The sequence below is a fragment of the Schistocerca americana genome, chromosome 2, assembly GCF_021461395.2.
Source record: "Schistocerca americana isolate TAMUIC-IGC-003095 chromosome 2, iqSchAmer2.1, whole genome shotgun sequence".
NCBI classification, from domain to species: Eukaryota; Metazoa; Arthropoda; class Insecta; order Orthoptera; family Acrididae; genus Schistocerca; species Schistocerca americana.
In genome coordinates, this window is record NC_060120.1 from 1,086,759,884 (window position 1) to 1,086,778,524 (window position 18,641).

Genomic DNA, 18,641 nt, shown 5'->3' on the forward strand with positions numbered 1-18,641 from the left:
CTACAGATCCATCTGTTACCACACTCGTTCGCATCCATCGGCTCGTGCCTACACATCGCTGACCAGTTGTATTCACTGCTGCAGCAGCACCAGCCGGTTCATTCCACACCGTTCATCGGCACAGCCACCCCCACATACCGACCTTCGGCCGGCAGAGGCAGGGCTCGCTTCGCCGCCACCTCATCTGCTTCTCCTGGCAGTGTCAGCTCACTCTCGCTGCTATTCGAGCACTCCAGGATCGCCCACGCACCTTATGTATTGGTCTATTTACTGGAACAAATCAACGAGGATAAACCGCCCCTGCTGTCACAGTCTCCACCTCCTCCTCACCCTGCTCAACCTTTCTGCGGGTACCACAAAGTGTTCGGCGACGACGCCAAGAAGTGCAGGTTGCCATGCCAACACCCAAACACTGACCGCAGGAACTAAGGGATGCCGAGTGCTCTGGGGAACCTAACAGGCGTCCTCTTACACTACACTCCATTCATTTGTCCACCTGGGCAAGTCGTTGCCTCTGTGTGACCGACACTGCGTCAGGTCTAGCTTTCTGGATGACACTGGTGCTGACGTGTCGATCATACCTACTTTGATGGCTCCACCCCCTTCTTCACAGAGGAAGCCACTTAGCTGTGAACGCATTGATGTTACCTACCTCAGGCTCAGTATAGGTTATGGTAACCCCATCTCCTCTACATTTTCCGTGGACGTTCTGCATTGTCGACATCGATGAACTGATCCTGGGAATGGATTTTTTGTCCCATTACGAACTATCTCTGAATGTGATACAGGGTTCAGTGCACCACCATCCTACAAACACTCACACATCATGCACCCGCACCTATGTCCAACGCTCCGTTTCCACCGCAACATACAATATCGTATGCGAGTGCTCCGCCCTCGTGGGCAACATTGTGACCTGCGTTACCGACCTACTGTCAGAATACAACTCGGCGACACAACTCCACCAGGACAACGAGAAATTGAAACAATGCATCGCATCCACTTACAGCGAGCTCGTTGTGGCTCATACCTCACTTCTGCAACTGCAGTCCACAGCGCTGCCACCTAAATGAGATACCTCAGTCGAGCCTAGCTCGAACTCTCACCAGGTTAGTCCATGAACTTTACTTGCGTGGGATGTTCAAACCCCCCCTCCCCGTTACACTCGCATCATCCAGTGCCATGTGTTTCAAACAGTGCTGCTAATGACAGTGGCGCGTGCGTTGTGACAACACCCACCTCTCGAACAGCTACCATGCGTGTTGATAAACATTCCCCCTCTCTCACTCACTGGGTACATGATCCAGTGGCCATTGTGGCCCCACCTGCGACGCCAGCGCTGCTCTCGTCCGTGCCGGTTGTCCAGTGCAAGATCAACAGCGGACAGTCGCCAGCCGTTCCCTTTCTCTCAGCACTGTGCACGCCCCCACCCCCTCCACACAAGCGCACGCCGTGCTCTCGTAAGAGACGTGTGACTTTCGTACTACCTTTCCCCACTCGTGCTAACGGCTAGCCTTGCCACGCCCTACTTATCCGAAGACTCGGCGCCAGGACGTTAACCAATCTTATGTGCAGTTCTCAGTTTCTTCCATCACTGATGGAATGACATACAAGATAGTTACCGCTACCGTCCCTCCTATTAGGCTTAAGGACCGACGCCTCAACCCTATCAAGCTGCGTGCGGCCCGGCAGCAGATTAATGAACTTTTGGCAGCAGGTGTTCTGCAACCTTCAGACGGCAACTGGTCTTCACTAATCCACCTTGCCCCCAAACACGATGGATGTTTTCGACTGTGGGCGATTATAGATGCTTAAATGCTCGTGCTGTCATCCTCAGTGATCACAAACCACTGGCAGAAGCGTTCTGCAACCCACCTGAGGACAGCCTCTTCAACGTAATTATCTTGGCCCCTACCAGGTCCTGCGGCGGGAGGACACAACTTTTGATATCGTGATTAAAGACCACACACAGACAGTTTCTCTGCATCGCCTGAAACTGGCTTTTGTCGACCCTGATGGTCTCACACTGCCACAGTCGGACTCTGCAAACGATCCATCCTTGATCGAGAACGAAGACAAGCTCCCATCAAACTCACCGCACAGCGCTTCCGCCGAAGACTGTTCGCCACCGTTCACTAGTTTTCCGACCTCGCCCCCTGTTTCACTTTGCGTGGATTTCGTGCCCTCACCTCCAACGTCAGAGACACACACACCTACTATCAGTTTATCCTGCAGTGTGCCGCAGCACCGAGTGAACAATGTTTCTATAGTGACGTTCGACAGCCGAGTGCTCATTCTTTTGACAGATACTGAGGATCCGCCATCGGACAGTCCCTTACATGTCAACATCGCACAAAACCTCACACTCCTGCGTGAGTGTGACCGAGCATCTCTGCGTGCTTTCATTTCTATGGATGGCTCTATGCACTTAAGGGCCACACACACCTCCACCACGTCGTCAACCGCTCCGCCCGCTTACCCCCCAGCCGGCCGCCGTTTCATCCAGCCGTGGTGGGTGACTGACTACGAAGGGGACCTGCCTCTCGCCGTTCCGCCTGCACGACCCACCTCGTTCGAGATGGAAGTACGTGTGGTGTGCCTGCCTACAAGCACGATTTCCACCGATATCCATGCCCACACGCCCTCGCCCTTGGACATCCGTAGTACTCCATACTGCGAGGGGGAGGGGGGGGCTGTGTGGCATCGATAGTTCATATCAACCACAAAACTTAATATCTGTGAAGTCTAGGTGCTCTGTTGATCCTCCATCTTAACTTTACTTTAATCAGTTCTTTGTTATTCTTCGTACTGTATGGACGCAGTATCAAGTGTAAATATATTCCAGCTATGGCATATATGGGAATTAAGTTTTCTGTATCCCGATTACTGATCCCATTCCCATAAGGGAAACTCTGTGAGCATTGTAAGATGAACATGATATTAAAATATAGGATTTATATATTAAACCCTATTAAATGTTATTTATTGCGTAAACTTGACACAGGTGTAAGTCCCCCCACCCTCTCCCATAACTGATGCTGTATATTAATAGTTACATTTGTGTTAACCAAGACAAGAAAATGGTGATTGATGTACTTTGGTATTTGCTCTTAAAAGAATTGCTTGTTTTTGCAAATCTATAGTCAATAAGTGAACATTTTCAGCTACTACTGCAATATACGAGGTCCAATAAATTGAATGCATGTGTTTGAATATTTTCACTCCCCATATATTTTCGTATTTCATTATTAGTTCTTTGTTTAAAAACTGCAGAATCTCTTATTCAGTTACTGACCCCTCCCATCTTTTTTTTCCAGAGACTTGACAAAATATTATGGCAAATTTCTGGCAGTTGATGGAATATCTGTTTGTGCAAGAAAAGGTGAATGTTTTGGTCTCCTAGGAGTGAATGGTGCAGGAAAATCAACAACATTCAAAATGTTAACAGGAGATGAAAAAATCTCATATGGTGATGCTTATGTCATTGGGTTAAGCATTAAATCAAATATGAAGAAGGTACAGTAGTTGATTATTTATTTATTTATGGTCCCTGGCATCTTGTTTTGTATGAGGGCTGCCCAGAAAGTAATGCACCACATTCTTCAACAATTCTTTATTGAACATAATAATCACACACACGAAAGAATGGTGTTTTATCTACAGACCTTGTTTTTCCATGTTTCCTCCATCCCCTTCTATGGCCTTCCTCAAGTGCAAAACAAGGACGTGTATGCCCTGTCAGTACCAATCCTTGACCTAGTGGTGGAGCCAGTGTTTCACTGTATGAGTCACCTCCTCATCGTTCCCATAATATCGTCCAAAAATGGCATCCTTTAATGGCCCAAACAAGTGCATGTCCAAGGGGCTAGGTCAGGGCTGTAGGATGGGTGGGGCAACACTGTTCAACCCTGTTTTGCAATGTGTTCAGCAGTCCTTGGACTTGTGTGGGGACGAGCATTATCGTGTCGCAACAAAACATCTCCTGTGTTGCTGTGGCATCGAAGTCACCATTTTTGTTAATGTGTCAAAATATGTTTCTGGATTAATGGTACCACCCCGTGGCATCACATCAATGAGACTCACACCTTCACAGTCCCAGATCACGGTAGTCATGATCTTACTGGTGGAAGCAGTTGCTTTGAATTTTTTCTTCTGTGGGAGTGGGAATGCGACCATTCCATTGACTGTCATTTTGGTTTGGTTAGCATAGGTCTCATCACCTGTCACAATCTGGGACAAGGAGGCCTATTACTCAGCTTCAAAACATTGCAAAAAATCAAGACAAATGTTTTTTCGCTGCAATTTGTGATCCACCGTGAGACATTGTGGCACCCATCTTGCACACACTTTTGAATATCCAAGAGTGCAGATAATTGCATCCACACTTCCTTTGCTGATTGACAAATGCAGCACCAACTGCCAAGTTGTAATGCATCTGTCCTCATGAATGACATCAGCTCGCTGCAACATGTCAGGTGTGACAGCCGTGGATGGTCTCCCCAACTGTGGAGCTCCACCAAACCGCCTTCTGATGACTTCACCCTCCATGCCTAGCGACTAACTGTACCTCTATCAACAGCAGATGCTCCGTAGACTTTGCACAAGTGTTTGTGAATATTCCACACAGTTTTGCCTCTGCAGTGAGAAATTCAATGCCACATTTCTTGTAACGTACATAACTTACAACGCCATTTTGAAAATGTCCTGCAGCTACGTTGTCTGGCGGAAGTGACAGAAACATGGCACGCTCACTCGGGAGACTTCAAATAATACAACGGTAACATTTCGCTTTCGTAGTATTGTTTTCAGCTGGGGGAGAGGGGGAGGGGGGGGAAGAGGTGGTGCTTTCTGGGCAATGCTTGTACATTGTACAAAGATGTATGACATGGTTTACAGTAACTGTGTGGTGATTGTTTCATTTTTTATAGGACATAATGAAACAGTATTAAAGTTAAATATTTTCAGATGCATAAGCTTAGATGTATTATGGCATAAAAATTGTCGAAAAGCTAAATATAAATAGGGGAATTCTAAGAATGTGAACTAACAGTTGTGTATATGGGCTTACAATGCATGGTGGGAATTAAGAAACTACAATAAGTACAAATGTATAGGCTTATTTCTATGCAGTCCTAGCACAACTAACTTACAGTCAATTTATTTCAGTATATAAAACAAGATTAAGACTAGGTAAAAATAAATTTAATGTGTTATTTGACAGTTAGTGATCTTGTGTTCTTATTTTATTGGGAAGGAGCTAGTGCAAATTTGCGAACAATAGGGTAAAAGGAGTGTGTGACAAGTAGTTCTTTTACTTTTTCCCTGAGTGAGAGCCCTTCACTATTCCTTATCGTCATAGGAAGCCAGCTTGACACCTACTTAGACTCGGGGACAGCAGATGAATGTTCAAATTTATTCTTGTGTTGTGCACATGTCTGCCCCCATTTTTTTAGCAAATAAGACTGTTTCCATTATATAAATATAGGGTACTGGTAAAATTTTCAAGTCTTTGAAAATTGGCTTTGCTGATGATCTAAGATGTTCTTGCTTCATTATTTCTAATAGCCTTTCCCTGAAGGGGATGCCATATGTTAAAATGGAATGAACTAGGCCAATGTGCATTGTTTTTAATGTATCTATATTGCATGTTTGCTGAGAATACTAAATGTATAACATAGGCTGTTCAGCTTATTCAGTACTTTATCTCTGTGCACGTCCCACTTCAAACTGTTATCTTCCCAGATTCCCAAAAATTTCATTGCTTCTACTTGATCGATTTCATGGCCTTGTATTACTGTTGTGGTCGTTTGAGTAGGTTTGTTTTTTATGGATTCAAGTGCATGTGGGCTGTTTTATTTGCATTCAGCAACAGTTTATTTCTGTGGAGCCAGGGCAGCAGCCTACTCATTGTATCTGATATATGGTCACCCATTTGTTGCACTGATGTGCTGTTGAACAACAGATTTATATCATCAGCAAATAGCACAGGAAAAGTTTAAGGAAGGTTCAGGAGAAGATCATTAATAAAAGGCAGAAAGAGAAGGTGGCCCAAACAGAGCCTTGTGGCACATCACAAGCAATCAGGCCTGTGTTAGAGCAAGTTCTTTCTTTGCTAGTGCTAGAGACTTCAACTACTTGCATCCTATTCATTAAGTATGGCTCAAACCATTGATTACATACTCCTTGGTCACCATATGTGTGTAGTTTCTGAAGTGGTATCTTGTGATTAACCAAATACTTTTAGTTAGGTCAATGAACAATCCAGGGGTGAATTCTCTGTGACTGAAAGAAGAAAAAATTTGGTCGCAAAGAGCAAAGAGGGCATCATTAACAGATCTGTGCTTGTGAAACCCATATTCGTATCCAGAAAATAAGTTTTCTTTATACCGAAATTCTAACACGTGACTGTACAGGACTTTTTCAGTTACCTTTGATGATACTGCTGGTAGGATGGGTATTGGCCAGTAATTATTTACATCATGTGGGTCACCCTTTTTAAAAATGGGATGACTTTTGAGATTTTGAAGAGTCCAGCAAAGCAGCCATTGCTCAATGAACTGTTTATTACATCACAAATGGGCCCAGGGATTTCTGTGGCAATACTTTTTATTAAATGGTCAGACAAACCATCAGTACCATAAGAGTATGAGATTTTTATTTCTCTGATAATTATAAGTCTGCAGCTGATGTTAGTGTTAAGATTTGTGACCTGTCTGATTTTTTTAGCACTATTTCAAAGGTTTTTGTGGCTTGGCCATTCCTGAAGAAAGATTGCTTATGTTACTTGTGAAATGTGCATTAAACAATTCACTTATACTTTAGTCTCTGATATTTTTTTCCCATTCTCTTTTATAAAATCGGACAGTGATTGCTTAGGCTTTGTTCATGTAGCACCACTGAAACTTTCCTCACAGCTCTACTACTCATTTTGTTTTCATTTTTAATGTACTGGTTGACTCAGAGATTTTTCGCCTTGGATATTACTTTCTGAAGAACTTTTTTGTATTTTTTGAAATAATTAAGAAAATTAGAGTCTCTGTTACTTTTACTTTGCATGTACCATTTTTTCTTAGGTTTACAGGAGGTGAGTGTCCCTTGTGTTATCCATCCTTTGTATTCAGGTTTCCTGGGGGTTCTAATTACATGTTTCTTGAGAGGGAAGGCAATATTAAATATGGTAGGCTTACATCAAACAGGAGGTCTCAGTGGTCAGAGAGGCTATTGACAAGTTCTCAGGTTTTATTACTGGGGCAGTGACGGGGCGAAGGACGTTTGTATATGTGAATTGCCCATCAGCCGACGAATGGCAACATGGCAATCCCACGGCCAATCGAGTGCAAGACGCCAAGTTTCCATAGCTTAAAAATGGTGTGTTGTCGACCTACACAACATTAGTAATTTTGGTTCCTACTGGCATCAGCTATCCAGGATTAAAATTTAAGGACACAATTTTTCTCCACCCTGTATAGTTTATGAAGACTGTTTAGGTGCAGTCCATTATGTGAGTGAAGTTTCTGCTATACTGGCATTCACGAAGTTAACATTTTTGAAATGCTTGCATATTTTTGCAAATTATAATTAGCAGATTTTATTTCATTATTTACACATGACTGATCTGGAAGATCGTAAATAAAACACTTTGAAGTGATCACATGTTAGTTTATAAAGAACATAAAAAGTTTCACATGTTGCTCTGTCTTGCGATGGAGGTGAGTAAGTGGCAGGGGGTGGGTGCACAGTTTAGAGAATGATTGCAGGGGTGGGAAACTTGAGGTAGGGATGATGACGTTGGAATGTTTATTTGGAATGACATGTAAATTTGTCCTGAGTTTCAAAACAGTATTTCAGCTTAAAAATATTAAGTAAAATGAAACTAATACAAAAACAGGTAACTATCACAAAAAACTATGTTTATAATGTGTAGTAAGGATGACTATAATACTTTGTTTCTATTTAATTTTCCATCAATAGGTATACCAAGAAATCGGATACTGTCCACAGTTTGATGCCCTTTTAGAGGAACTGACAGGATATGAAACACTGATGATGTTTTGTCTTATGAGGGGCTTAACCTATGATGATGCTAAATTCAGCATCAGTGAATGGGGAGATAAGCTTTTATTATCAAAGCACATCCACAAGAAAATTAAGGAGTACAGGTATGTGAAAAGAATTTTTCAGTGTCTTCTTTCAATGTCTCTGTCACTCTTTCCCTTTCTCTTCACTTCTTGTTTAAGCAAATTAAACATGAAATAAATTCCCAGAGTTTTGTTGAGAATCTGGATGCACAAAGGTATTTTCCTACCTGTCGTATATCTCCAGGTTATTGTTCTCTCTCTGATGAAATAGGATAGTGTTGTTAAAATTGGATAGGAGGAGCTGATGACTCTTCACGGTACTCGTTACATTAAGTGGTCAGTGTGGGGTTCAAACAATGATCGTCTACATGCTCCTGTGTGTTAAACGAAAATCTCAGACTCATAACTAGACAAATAGACAATGAAATTGTACGAGCAGATATTCAAGGTGAAACAACAAATGAAAGATGAAATTTTGCAACTAGATGCTCTAACTGCACATCGTAATGACAATTTGAAGGCTCTAAAAGAATAGTTAAATTATTCAAGTGCAACAGATGGTGGGTCAGTTCATCCTTATATCCAAAGAAGTAGGCCAATACTGTTCCGATGACTGTGACATGTTAGACACCCCAGTATACATAAGTGTAGGACAAACATGAATAGAACCACAGTACAGCGGCTGTGCACGTAACTAACATTCACGTGTTATTTGATGAAAGTGACAAAAACTGTGCACGCATTTTAAATGAGTATCATGAGACATTCTCTCTGTAGTGACCTTTGTTAAACCGGGTACACTATTTAACAAAGTTATCATTGATATTCATAACAAAATAAAATGCCTGGGAATAGAAGGTGCACTAATAGTGTTTGCTAGAGCAAATCACAGTAGAAATTATGAACAAGACCTATACTTTCAGAAGTGCTGTAAATGAGGTAATCAGAAACACAGTACACACAAGTATCACACTATTTGATGTAAGCAGATTGCTAAGAAGACAAGACTTCACATGACACATAAACAGAGGAGGAAGACAGAAGCTATGCAGGGAATTACGGTCTACAATAACAAGCTAAATGCAGACAACACTAATACAAAATAACACAGGAATAACTGTATGGACAGAAGAAAAATCTCCTACAAAATCAAAAGACCAGAAAGCTTTCACAACTGGACCATCACACTGCAAAAATGACAAAAATCACACTGACCCAAAAACAGAAGAAGTAGGTGCAGCATTAACTGAAGTATTGGAGCCATCACATTGTTCAAAACAGGTAGATCACAATGTGTCAACAGAAGAACCAGCTGGAGCACCATGAAATGTAATAAATGAACCATCACACACGATGACATAAAAAGAATGTGAAATACATCAAAGTAAAAAAAAAAAGAAAAAAGAAAAGCAACAGGCAGCAACTTCATAAATTTCACTAGTAGAAAGGAAACCAATGTGGACTTTGCAGAGAGTATGGGCAGTCCCTCACTACTTTGCAAATGATTTTTTATTCCACAGCCAACAAAAGGGAAGGAGGACTGATAAACAATAATAAGTACAGCCAGTCTCCAACTATAAGTACAACAGATTTTCAACAACTCAGGAGTCATCAAAAGGAAAATAATATTAAAGTCTTGCATTGAAACATTCAGTACCTACACAAGAGAAAACTAGAAGTGCTACTGAACTAAACACAACCAGATTTATTATGCCTTATTGAGCATGGACCAAATGCAGTCTAATAATAAAAAACTATTATCTGATTAATTATTTCTGTAGCTCAAAATATGAAGGTGGAGGAGTTGCAACATATAATAAGAAAATTATTAGTCTATAAGATACTGAATGCTGTGAATGTATAAACCCCCCAGCATGCATTGAAAAAAAATTTGAAATTACTGGCATAATGAGTGAAGAACTAAGAATTTTCTGTGTATATATGTCTCCAAGTGGTAACATTGCAACATTTCTGAAAAAACTATCAAAATTGTTACAGAAGTTTAAAATGAAGGATGTTGTAATATATGGAGACTACAACATAGATATGAATAAAGAATCAAAACCAAAACATGAATTGAAAGAAACGTTATCATAGTGGGATATAAAGCAGTGGTTACAAGTCTTCTAGAGCGGTGCCTGCTCCTTGCCAGCTTCAGCAGACTCCCATGGAGCAAGCAGTCTGATGATGACTAGGACAGTGGTCGAAACCTCTCACCTGTAAATAAACAAACATCTTTATGCAGTTGGGACAATGTAATATGAAAATAAAAATAAATGTACCGACAAGAATGATTGATTGGAGTCAGACCACCATTCATAACATTATCACTAATATTGAGAATAGTGAATGTGAAGCAAAATTCTGCAAAAAGAAATCTGTGATCATTGTGGGTTCATAGTTTGCATCTACAAAAATAGGAGCTCAAAAACAGAAGCAAAGTGAGACAAGAGAGAAGTCAGTATTATAAATATGCAGAACATGAACATTTTTAAAATAATAATCAGGAAAGAAGATTTGACTGAAATAATGCATGCACAAAGCACAAATGAAAAGTATGATGCATTTCTATTATTATATATTCCATGCATTCTCCCCCAAAATGACCTGACCAAAAGAACAAGGTCACAGTAGGCAATGCCTTAGCAAAGAAATAATTGAACTGAGGACTTCAGTGAAGGAACTCAGACAAACAGGGAACATGGAGACATTAACAAGCATCAGAATTACTACATGCAGTCAGGAATAGAAGTAAAAACCAGTTCAATAAACAGAGCCATAGCAAATTCATATCATAAAAGGAAATAGCATAGTTAATAATTGACACTGAAAGATTTAGTCAAGAGTGGAAATAACAGAGATTTGATTACCAATACAAGAGAAGGAAAGGTGCTACTCACCATATAGCGGAGATGCTGAGCTGCGATAGGCACAATAAAAAGATTCACACAGTCAAAGCTTTCGGCCATTAAGACCTTTGTCAGTAGTAGACACACATACACACACGCATGCCCACACACACACACACACACACACACACACACTCACGCAAGCGCACCTTGCACACACGTCTGCAGCCTCAGAGAGCTGAAACTACACTGCAAGCAGCAGCGCCAGTGCATGATGGAAGTGGCGACTGGGTGGGGGTAAGGAGGAGGCTGGGGCGGGGAGGGGGAGGGATAGTATGGTGGGAGTGGCGTCAGTGAAGTGTTGCAGTTTAGACGGAGGGTAGGTGAGAAGGTGCAGAGGGGGAGCAGGTAAGTTGCGGAAAGGAGAGAAATAAAAATAAAAATAAAAATGAAAGAAATCTAAACCAAAAAAGGTGACCATGAAAGTGATCAGATACAACACCACTACAGCTAATATTACGAAAGAAAATATAGAAAAATTTAGACAAGAAATTGAGACAAATAAAGAAGGTGATTGGTGTGAGCTCCAGATGAAAATAACTCAAGCAGCAGAGAAAAGGCAATGCCTTAGCAAAGAAATAATTGAACTCAGGACTACAGTGAAGGAATTCAGACAAACAGGTAACATGGAGACATTAACAAGCATTAGCCAAGAATAAAAAGAAGACATGGTGGGATGAGGACTGTGAAGAAGCACTAATACAAAGAGCTCAAAAATGGAGATGTTTGAAAAAAGAGGAAGACTTTGAACAATTCGGACAACAAAGAAAAGAAACATCAAAAATAATCCAGAAAATCAAAAGGAACTTTGAAAATTGTCAGCTTATTGAAATAGAAGAAAATTTCACCAAAATTAATTCTAGAAATTTTTATCAAACCTTTAAACATATACTTAAAGGATCTCAGGCACCAAGTATTTGTTTCAAAGATGAAAATGGCAAAATAGGATTAAATAATAAAGAAAATTGTGAAATTTTAGCAATTTTTTTTTTTTTTTTTTTTTTTTGAAAAGTTGTTAAACTGTCCCGTTCCAACAGATAAATTAGAATTTCCAGTGACACCTCAAAATCTAGAGGAAGATGTCCCGCCAACAGAGCTAGAAATTCATGAAGCCATTGAAACACTCAAAAACAATAAAGCAAGTGGTGAAGACTCAATTACAGCAGAATTATTGAAGTGGTCAGAACCAAAAATCATAAAGGATCTACAGCTGCTTTTTGACAACATTTGGAAAACTGAAAAGATTCCAGTTGAATGGAAAACAACATTAATCGACCCGCTACATAAAAAGGGAGACAAACAAAATGTCAGTAATTACAGAGGAGTGTCACTTCTGCCAGTGGCATACAAAATATTATCAAAAATTCTCCTCAACAGAGTGGTAGATACTTTAAACAAACAACTAGGAGAATATCAGGGTGGTTTTTGAAAGGGAAGATCCTGTGCAGAACAAATTTTTAACTTAAAGTCAATAATTCACCATAGAATGTTAACCAGCAAACCAATACTAGTGTCATTTATACATTTCGAGAAAGCATTTGACTGTATAGGCAGAGAAATGATAGATAAGGTCATTAGTGAATTTAGTGTTATATCAAAACTAGCAAACATAATTCGTGAAACATTAACAGGTACAGTATCTGAAGTCAAATTTATGGGAGAAGTATCTCAGCCTTTTGAAATAAAAACTGGTGTTAGACAAGGTGACGGTTTATCACCTTTACTGTTTAACTGTGTTCTAGAAAAAATTGTAAGGATCTGGAATTCAGAGCTAAAAAATCACAAAATTGAACCAATAGCTCTGAACTGCTTGGCTCTTGCAGATGATTTCGCAATACTTTCAGAAGCAGTTACTCAAATAAACATTCTGGAAAAATTAGCAAACAGAACTGGTCTCAAAATTTCAGCTAAAAAAACAAAATTCATGACAAATATAAAAAATGCACCAAAATACATAGAAACACAAATAGGTAAAATGGAGCGAGTAAATAAATTTAAATATCTTGGAAAACTATACAACAGAATGGATTAGAAAAATCTGCAATAGAAGTAAGAATTAACAAAATGGAAAGAGCATATAGTTTGATCAAAAATATTTACAACAAGAAATGTATATCTAGAAAAACAAAACTAAAACATTACACCACAGTGGTATGACCAGAATGTTTGTATGGATCTGAATGCCTAACGATAAGCTATAAGATGGACAAACTAGAGGTATTGGAAAGAAGGATTATTAGAAAAATAATGGGTGCAATGAAAACTGCAGATTGTTGGAAAATAAGAAGTAATGAGGAGATCTACAAAAATATAGAGAAGATATCTGAAGTAATGGCCAAATGAAGATTAACCTTTTTTTGACATCTCTACTGAATGGATGGAAATCGACTAACAAAACAAATACTCCTATATTTCTGGAAGAAGAAATCAACAATAGCATGGATTACAGAAGTAAGAAAAGATCTTGAAAGAAACAACATCAAAGAATCAGAAATAGCAGAAAGAAACTGTTTTAAAAACAAAGTACTAAATTTGGAAGGCTTTCAAAGCAGAAGAAATAAAAAATTGGGAACAACATGGACAGAAGAAAGGAAGAGACTTCATGGGGAGAAAATGAGGGAATACTGGAAACATAGGAAATAACAACAAAGGAAGAAGAGGAACTGAAGTTGTTAACGTGTGTGGCGGTGAAAACAGGGAGGGGGCTGGATGGGTGAGGACAGTGACTAACGAAGGTTGAGGCCAAGAGGGTTACGGGAACGTAAGATGTATTGCAGGGGAAGTTCCCACCTGCGCAATTCAGAAAAGCTGGTGTTGGTGGGAAGGATCCATATGGCACAGGCTGTGAAGCAGTCATTGAGATGAGGGGTATCTTGTTTGGCAGCGTGTTCAGCTACAGGGTGGTCCACTTGTTTTTGGCCACAGTTTGTTGGTGGCCATTCATGCGGACAGACAGCTTGTTGGTTGTCATGCCTACATAGAATTCAGCACAGTGGTTGCAGCTTAGCTTGTAGATCACATGACTGGTTTCACAGGTAGCCCTGCCTTTGATGGGATAGGTGATGTTAGTGACCGGACTGGAGTAGGTGGTGTTACGAGGACATATGGGACAGGTCTTGGATCTAGGTCTATTAAGGGGTATGAGCCATGAGGTAAGAGATTGGGAGCAGGGATTGTGTAAGGATGGACAAGTATATTGTGTAGGTTTGGCGGACAGCGGAATACCATGGTAGGGGGGGTGGGAAGGATAGTGGGTAGGACATTTCTCATTTCAGGGCACGACAGGAGGTAATTGAAACCCTGGCAGAGAATGTAATTCAGTTGCTCCAGTCCCAGATGGTACTGAGTTACGAGGGGAATGCTCCTCTGTGGCCAGACTGTGGGACTTTGGGAAGTGGTGGGAGACTGGAAAGATAAGGCACGGGAGGTTTGTTTTTGTACAAGGATGGGAGGGTAATTACGGTCAGTGAAGGCTTCAGTGAGACCCTCAATATATTTAGAGAGGGACTGCTCGTCACTGCAGATGCGACAACACAGGTGGCTAGGCTGTACAGAAGGGACTTCTTGGTATGAAACAGGTGGCAACTGTGAAGTGGAGGTATTGCTGGTGGTTAGTAGGTTTGATATGGACAGAGGTACTGATGTAGCCATCTCTGAGGTGGAGGTCAACATCTAGGAAGGTGGCTTGTTGGGTTGAGTAGGACCAGGTGAAGCAAATGGGGGAGAAGTAGTTGAGGTTCTGGAGGAATGTGAATAAGCTGTCCTCACCTTCAATCCAAATAGCAAAGATGTCATCAATGAATCTGAACCAGGTGAGGGGTTTAGGATTCTGGGTTTTTAGGAAGGATTCCTCTAGATGGCCCATGAATAGGTTAGCATAGGATGGTGCCATGCAGGTGCCCATAGCCGTACTGCGGATTTGTTTGTAGGTAATGCCTTCCAAGGAGAGATAATTGTGGGTGAGGATATAGTTGGTCATGGAGACTAGGAAGGAGGTTGTTGGTTTGGAATCCATAGGGCATCTGGAAAGGTAGTGTTCAATAGCAGTAAGGCCATGGGCATTAGGAATGTTAGCGTACAGGGAGGTGGCATCAATAGTGATGAGCAGGACACCGTGTGGTAAAGGGAGAGGAAATGTGGAGAGTCGGTTGAGGAAATGGTTGGTATCTTTTATATAGGAGGATAGGTTCCAGGTAATAGGTTGAAGGTGTTGGTCTATGAGAGCAGAGATTCTCTCAGTGGGGACCCAGTAACCGACCACAATGGGGCGTCCTGGGTGGTTGCGTTTATGGACTTTAGGAAGCATGTAGAAGGTGGGAGTGCGGGGAGTGGTAGGGGTAAGTAGAGAGGTGGACTCTGTGGAGATGTTCTGGGATGGGCCTAAGGATTTGAGTAGTGACTGGAGATCGTGCTGGATTGCTGGAATGGGCTCACTGTGGCATGGTTTGTAAGGGAAGTATCTGACAGCTGACGGAGTCCTTCTGCCACGTAATCCTTGTGGCTCAAAACTATGGTGGTGGAGCCTTTGTCTGCAGGTAGGATTATAAGATTGGGATCAGTTTTTAGATGGTGGACTGTGGTTCTTTCTGTGGATGTAAGGTTAGTATGCATGGTGAGGGATTTGGGGAATGGTGGTGAGACAAGGTTTGAGGATAAGGTTGGTTGGTTTGTGGGAGTAAAGGGACCAAATTGCTACGGTCATCGGTCCGTTGAGGATAAGAAATTCATTTTTCATCAGGATTTCTTGGTGGCATCAGGGGTGGTGGAAGCAGACAATGTTCTGCTTCTCTGCAGGGTGCTGATGTGACAAAGGTGGAGATCCCACATTCCACAGTGGAATTAGCTGATCGCCAAGTTACATCAAAGAAGTTTGTGCAATTGCTGCCTGGGGTGCTGATGTGCGTGCTTGTTCCGTGTCTGAGAAGACACACTATTGAACTCTGTGATTTTAGTTTTTAATATTTTTATTCTGTTGTTATCTTTCATAGTGACAAGTTTACGCATCCTTTTTGTTTCCAGTAAATATTCCTGTTCTCAACATACACGACTTTCCTTTACATAGTTGAGAGTTGCGAAATTTTTAAGTACAGGGGGAAGAATAACACTCCCATTTGCCTTGTGCTGTACCCCACATATCACATATAATTTAGTGGCTCTGTTATGGACCTATAAGATAATCTTCACATACTACAACAGAACTGGCCAAAATGATCACAATACAAGTGCTCAGAATTAAAGGTAATATATTACAAAAAGGCTTAAAAGCCATCCAGTAAATAGTTGCCCTTCCACAGAATAAGAACCTGTGTACACACCAGAAATGCCGTCTGTTCTTTCATACAACAACATGCACCAAAAATGAGGTGAGTGCTGTATGACAGTACACTCACACAGATCAAGACACTGCCTCAATCTGTGCTTTCCAGAAATTGCCAGAAACAGCCTGCTCTATCACAAACAGTGCTGGGTGTGCCATACTTCCACTGTTTGGACAGCACACTTTTTTTATCGGCCACCGGCTAGACCACGGCTATCCGGGCATCTGGTCAGATCTGTCCTGTGTGGCTGCTCAGTGCTACGTCACAGTTCCTTCCGATGTTATTTGCTCGATCGTACTCCAAATTCTGCCCGACACATCCACCTGGTCTCGTACAATGACTCACACCAGTGCCGGTGTCGTGGCTGTCTCACTTACAGTGCCCTCGTGGAATCACACTGCCGCAGCCATAACTTTGTTCACAGAGCTTTTCAAATTGCCACGACAGAGAGAGGTATCATTATGGCACACTATTCTATTGCTAATTGATAACATACTGTTTGTCCACCATAAGTGAGACAATTCACACAGTGGCTGTTGAAAACAGCAGGACATGCATCTTGACCCGCATCAGGACTGCAACAGGAGAGGAACAGTAAGGGGAAAGCAGTAAGGGGAAAGCAGTAAGGGGATGGCAGCATTGGCTGCTTGCTGTGGTCATGGCACTATTACCCTTAACAGTGTGCACGGTAATACTTTATGTTTGGGGCAGCTTAACATTTGCAATCTTAGAGATAAGTGAATATCTTTCTACCAGCACTGATTTTTTTCCACCAGTAGATTTGCCAAGGTATTGTGGACAAACATTATGTAGTTTATATCTTCCCCATAGTGCTGTGATGACTTGGTGCCTACCAAATAGTAAATGACATATTTTCAGTAAATGACTTATATAGCCAATTGGTTACATTTTTTCAGTGTCTGTTCTTATACTAAGCTGTTTTTCGTGGAGGATTTCTGCCATTTGACCTGAGAATTTCAGCTCATAATGTATGCTTTTCATTGTAATGTAATGTAAGTTGTGTGACTTTATTGCTTCTAAAGTAGATACCCTTAGTTGTATTGAAATCTGCAATTAACTTTATGCAACCAATTGGCAGTATACATCATATATTGTATATATGATGGTAGTATCTGTTCCCAAAAGAACAGTTACCCTTGATGACCACGCAGCTTTGCTAGAAATGAAATGATAATTAAATGGACACCCTAGCTGCAAACAGGCATTGATACACTTCATTGGGGACGTGTTGAAAATGTGTGCCCCAACCTGGACTTGAACCCGGGATCTCCTGCTTACATGGCAGACGCTCTTATAATCTGAGCCACCGACAGCACAGAGGATAGTGCGCCTGCAGGAACTTATCCCTTGCACTCTTCCCGTGAGACCCACATTCCTAACATGTCCACACCACTACATTCGTAGGGCGCCTACTAGATGTTTGCCCATCATACTCATTACTCGTGGCAGATTAATCTACCAAGTCCCGTACTGGGAGCATGCAAGGGATAAGTTCCTGCAGGCACAGTATTCTCTGTGCCCTCGGTGGCTCAGATGATAGAGCGTCTGCCATGTAAGCAGGAGATCCTGGGTTCGAGTCCCGGTTGGGACATACATTTTCAACATGTCCCCAATTAAGTATATCAACACCTGTTTGCAGCTAGGGTGTCCATTTAATTATCATTTCATATATTGTAAGCTTATTTATGGTTGCAGTTATCTGGTAAATGATGCACGTATGTTCACTCTGTAATTTCTAATTCTGTTGTCTAACAGGCTCTTGGGTGTTGTAAAATTCTGCGAAAGCGTACCGCTAATTTTAACCTTTTGTTTTATTATTATACAAGGTGATTCAAAAGTAACTGTACGTACTTTGCAGGTGTAATGTATACATGAAAATAAATGTAAAATGTTAAAAGTTTTGTTTGAAATTGTTATGCTGTAGAGTATGGATCGTAAGAACAACACAAACAACATAAAAGTAATTCTTCTCAGAAAGAAATAACAAAAAGTGACCTGAAATTCAACACAAATATGTACTGTACATTTACCCTGGAACATATTTGAAATGATGTACATGCAGATGAAGACAGTGATGTGCTTGACATCTGACCGCTCTCAGAATGTTACAGGCTCCATTCATCCCATTCTGCACAGTTGCACAGCCATTTTCAATTTTCTGCTGTGGTTGTGCTTCACACATGCTCCCTGATGTGTCCCAAAGGGTCAGGGGGTTAGTATCCGAAAGATCTGGTGGGCCACCAACTGGTCCTGCATGAGGAATACAATCATCAGGATAAGCGACATTGAGATACTCTCGTGCATCCCAACTGAAA

At 41.3% G+C, this 18,641-nt stretch overlaps 1 protein-coding gene across 1 annotated transcript in view; it reads left to right on the top strand.

The window, feature by feature from the left end:
- LOC124594686 (phospholipid-transporting ATPase ABCA3-like) overlaps positions 1-18,641 on the top strand; it is a 543,403-nt gene that overhangs the window by 470,084 nt on the left and 54,678 nt on the right. Inside the window, exons 24-25 of the mRNA XM_047133052.1 lie at positions 3,318-3,516; positions 7,972-8,159. Coding sequence (XP_046989008.1) covers positions 3,318-3,516; positions 7,972-8,159 — 387 coding nt within the window. The remainder of the gene's footprint in view (positions 1-3,317; positions 3,517-7,971; positions 8,160-18,641) is intronic.